The sequence below is a fragment of the Palaemon carinicauda genome, chromosome 16 (genome assembly GCF_036898095.1).
Source record: "Palaemon carinicauda isolate YSFRI2023 chromosome 16, ASM3689809v2, whole genome shotgun sequence".
NCBI classification, from domain to species: Eukaryota; Metazoa; Arthropoda; class Malacostraca; order Decapoda; family Palaemonidae; genus Palaemon; species Palaemon carinicauda.
In genome coordinates, this window is record NC_090740.1 from 131,680,471 (window position 1) to 131,685,470 (window position 5,000).

General features: G+C 35.0%; 1 protein-coding gene across 1 annotated transcript in view; it reads left to right on the forward strand.

Moving 5' to 3' along the window:
• Positions 1-5,000, forward strand: part of LOC137655568 (uncharacterized) — a 346,296-nt gene that overhangs the window by 143,604 nt on the left and 197,692 nt on the right. Inside the window, exons 8-9 of the mRNA XM_068389468.1 lie at positions 1,127-1,237; positions 1,564-1,628. Of these exons, the coding sequence (XP_068245569.1) occupies positions 1,127-1,237; positions 1,564-1,628 (176 nt within the window). The remainder of the gene's footprint in view (positions 1-1,126; positions 1,238-1,563; positions 1,629-5,000) is intronic.

The window sequence follows — 5,000 nt, forward strand, 5'->3', positions numbered from 1 at the left end:
AGCTAAAATTTCTTCACTGTTACTCTACTACTTTAAAGGATTTCACAGAATTCATAACTACAGTACTGCAAATATGTTTTTTTATAGAACAATAAAAAATTACACTTTCAGACTAATTGTTATTGGACCCATGCAAAACGTTAAAATGATTGTTCAATAGTCTTGTATGTCATATTGGAATATTGCTAATAAATTGGAAAGATAAACTTACTGTTTTAAGTTATAGTTACAAGACAGCAAAATCATCTCTTGACATTTCTCATTAACCGTGTAGGATGAGACTAGTTTTATTTGCTTCCAGCAACTCTCTCCATGTATAGTGGAATAGTCAGTCCGAAACATTAAATCTTAGCATGAGATCAAGGATAATTGAAATGTAGTAAAAGAGGCATTGGTGGGGCAAAAACAATCCATTAGCTCAATATGACTATATAAAATTTGTAATTTATTTCTCCTACGAACTCTTTACAATGATAACTTGGGGAAATCTTATATCCTATAAACAATATATGAAATACTGTATTAACTTCTTTGGTGTATTATAAGTACAATATTGTTTAGGAAGAATGGTGAAGGCAAGATTGGTGCAAGTAATGTTTTTTTTTTATTTGTCCAGGAAGGACAAAAATTAAAATTAAGTAATGTACTTGGGTTCATCCCAGTTTTGAGCTTTGAATATCTCCTGTATACAGTATGTGAATAAAACAGATTGGTAATAATGATATATATGTTGCACGGAAGAATTTGTGAAAATATCCAAAATTATTGAAGACATTCATAAATTTGCTCTTTTCTATTTATTCAATATATTCCAAACATTTATGGTTATAAGGGTGATTCTGTGCAAGTTGAAACATAACGCATCAAGTTTTAGAATTTGGTAGCGAGATGATAAAGTATGCAAGAGCACATTTGATGGAATCTCTATTTGCTGTAACCTTTCATCATTTAAAGCATAATTACCACATGACTCTGATGTTGAGTTTAGCTCTTAAGTTGTCTTCTATTTCCTCTTATTTTTGTCCAAGTTTGATATGACTTTCAAAGGTAAAATGTGATTTTATTAATTGCTCTATCATTTTTTCATAAGCCTTTAACATAATTCATAATTTTTACATTTTTTCAGACTGTGGCAATCGCATGAATTGCCAACACAACTGCCATATGTGGAATGGCTCTCCATTTTGTACCTGTGATCTTGGATATAACAAGAACGGAACTAGTTGTATAGCTTCAAGTAAGAAGGTTGTTTACTATTACAGAATTGTTAAAGTAAAGTAGAATATTCACACTTCAGGTATCCTTTTTCTTTGCCTTAAGTTGAGGATCTCACCAAGACTTTCTGAATTAAAAGCTGCCATGTGCCAAAATTTATTGTTTGTTTAGTGAGGCAGAAAGGTAGATGTAAAGAGGAATCTCAAGACACTCAATTTGTCTTAATATTTTAACTCTTCTAAACAATTTATTTTATAGGAAATATTGAATAAGATTTTTTTTAAAGAAAACAAAGTACTTCTTTGGATTATATTTTTCCAATATTCAAGACATTTTTCACTTTCAAAGGTCTGCTTTGGGATGTTACGCTGAAGTTTGAGGGACAGTATAACTCTTCTTTCATCAAGAATCAGGTAAAATAATCTCGCCATTACAGCTCATTTTGCATGTGTAGCAAATTGCCTTGTTCTATACTACCCAGATTAGGCTTGTGAATTTTAAAGTAACTCCTGAGCAGCAGAAGTAAGAGAGAAACATTTGCAAAAGTACCATGCTTATCTTGGTAACTCCCATGGGTGCATTCTGGTTGCTTTGGGATTTTTTTTGCATTGCATAATTATGTCCTATTACCAATGTGACCTTCCTACCATAAAACCCTAACGCGGAATTTCTTTTCTTTATACATTAATGCTAAACATTCCTTTTTTATTCGAGAAATTTGTTTCTAGCTTGCTCTACATTTTAGTTGAAAATGGAATTGGCTTTTCTCTCCTGTCTGTTATTAGAGATGCCAGGACTACTCCTAAACCTATATGGCACACATACCAACTTACTAGTAACTCCATTTGGTAATGCACTAGAAATGTTGATATTATTTCCTTGGGTAATTTTAATTTTTTTTTTATCTTTTATCCAATTCCATTATGCATCCCTATGCAAATTACATAATAGATGTAAGAATGTTGACAAGTTCTGAATGAAACCCCTATAAAATGTTACTACTGCACTGTAATTGTTCAGTGGCTATTTTCTCTTGGTAAGGGTAAAAGAGACTATTTAGCTATGGTCAGCAGGTCTCTTAGGAGGACACTCCAAAATATAATCATTGTTCTCTAATCTTGGGTAGTGCCATAACCTCTGTACCATGATCTTCCACTGTCTTGGGTTAGAGATCTCTTGCTTGAGGGTACACTCGGGCACACTATTCTATCTTATTTCTCTTCCTCTGGTTTTGTTAAAGTTTTTATAGTTTATTTAAGAAATATTTATTTCAATGTTGTTACTGTTCGTAAGATATTTTTTTCCGTTTCCTTTCCTCACTGGGCTATTTTCCCTGTTGGAGCCCCTGGGCTTATAGCATTCTGCTTTTCCAACATAAAAAACAGAAAATGCCTTTGCCATTAATGTTAAAGCCTAAGTATCCCAATGAATCAGCATCTAAAATATGCTTGCTCTCATTATCTTTAATATTATGTTTATTTAATTTCTTCAGAACCATGCATAATCTTTTCAAGTTTTTTTTTTATCTTTGCTAAAGACTAGAATATAATCTGACATTATGAATACTGCCAGGGCACCAGCCACCCGTTGAGATACTACCGCTAGAGAGTTATTGGATCCTTTGACTGGCCAGACAGTAATGCAATGGATCCCTCTCTCTGGTTATGACTTATTTTTTTTTTTGCCTACACATACATGGAATAGTCTGGCCTATTCTTCACAGATTCTAGTCTTTCCTCATACACCTGACAGCAATGAGATTACCAAACACTTTTTCACCTAAGGAGTTAATTACTGTACTGTAATTGTTCAGTGTACTTTCTTCTTGGTAAAGATAGAAGAGAGACTTTAGCTATGGTAAGGAGCTCTTCTAGGAGAAGGACACTCCAAAATTAAGCCATTGTTCTCTAGTCTTGGGTAGTGCCGTAGCCTCTGTACGGTGGTCTTCCACTGGGTTAGAGTTCTCTTGCTTCAGGGTACACTTGGGCACACTATTCTATCTTCTTCTTCTTCTTTTTTTTTTTTTAATGTTGTTTAGGGCAGGCTTAATAGAAGGGCCATGGATGCCTGGTGGTTTATCAAGAGGTTGTCTTTTCCTTATCTGATTCTTTTTCTTTTCAGAACCATCCTTACTGTCCTCTCTTCAGTTGAAGTGGCTATCATGAAGGGTATTTAGCCTTACATGGTGTATCGGCTCCTCCATGTTGACCAATATTTCCAACTTTTTTTTTTTCTATAGTCTATGAGTTTGATCAATCACTTTATTTATATTTCTGTACATATTATTTTTTATAGTTCTTGTTAATCTAGCTTTTAAGTATGATGTCTCTTTTTCATTACCATTAATTCTTATGCAGTCTGGAGACACTGATCGAAATCTGGGACCAGTACGTCCTAGATTTCTTCAATTTCGTCTTTTGTATTGCAATTTTCGTGTTCTTCATGCAAATATTCGAGACCTTACAGTTGCATCCAGCCAGTATGATATTCTTCAGTGCTCAGAAACTTTGGTTTCTAATACGAGACACTCATCTGAGTTCCTTTTAACTGGTTTTAAGAAACCAATAATGTCGAAACGTGATGCCATCCCTAGGGCCAGAGGAATGGCAGTGTATATTAGGACTGAGTACCCTGCTATGAATGTGGGTGTCATGAGATTCAGGTCATAAAAGTTTGTGGCAGGCATAACAACTCCCATTTGTGTTCGATCTACTGGAATCCAGACATGGATGATTCTTTCTTCGATTGTCTTTTTACCATTATGGCTAAGATACAAGATGATAGAAAGGCTTCTTTTGTCTTTGTTGGTGATTTCAATGCTCACCATAGGGAGTGGTTAAGTACTGTTTCTCCTACCGATTGCCATGACTTAAGAGCTTTAGACTTTGCCTCTGAATCAGGCTGTGAGTAAATCATAAGTGAAGCTACTCACAGGTCTGGTAATTGCTTGGACCTCATATACACTGTCTCTCCTGGCGTTATAACAATTAAGGTTGGTTCTCTAGTCAAAACATCTGATCATGCCTTGATTTCCTTAGTAGTGAAGACTGAGCAACCTGTCCCTGATTTATCATACTCTTGTAAAATTAATATGAAATCTCAATCAGACTGGAATGGGATTTTGCATGAGCTTTTGGGCTTGAATTGGTCACAATTATATTGTAGTGTTGATTCTGTTGTCCCTTTGACTGAAAATCTAGTCAACATAATTGATAGGCGTATCCCTTCTCGTGTGCTAAGGTACCGAGTGAAGGACAAATTGTGGTTCAATGATGATTGTAAATGTGCTTATTTGGAGAAGCAGGAGGCCTATCCTCTGTGGAAGGGCAACAGATCAGATTTGACCTGGAATAACTATACTCGGCCTAGAGCTTTTGCTCAGAGAGTTTATGCTTCAACTAAAAAGAAATACAATTTAACCTTAAAAGAAACCCTTTCTTGTACAACTCAGGAACATAAATGGTGGTCTACCCTTAAATCTGCACTTTTTGGTGTAGATGCAACAGTTCCTCCTTCACTTAAACCAGATAGCTCAGTCACTCACTGTCCAAAGGTAAAGGCAACCCTTTTGGCTGATGTTTTTGACAGTAAACAGAGTAATGAAAAACTTTAACTTCCTCATTCAAGTTTTCCTGAGGCTAAACTAATTAGTTTAGCTTTTCGATCTCGTGAAATTAAAGCTCTGTTGATGGACCTTGATGCTTATGGAGGTGTAGACCTAAATGGTATTTTTCCTTTGTTTTTTTATAAAGACTGCAGATTTCTTGGCTCCAAAGTTATGTTAT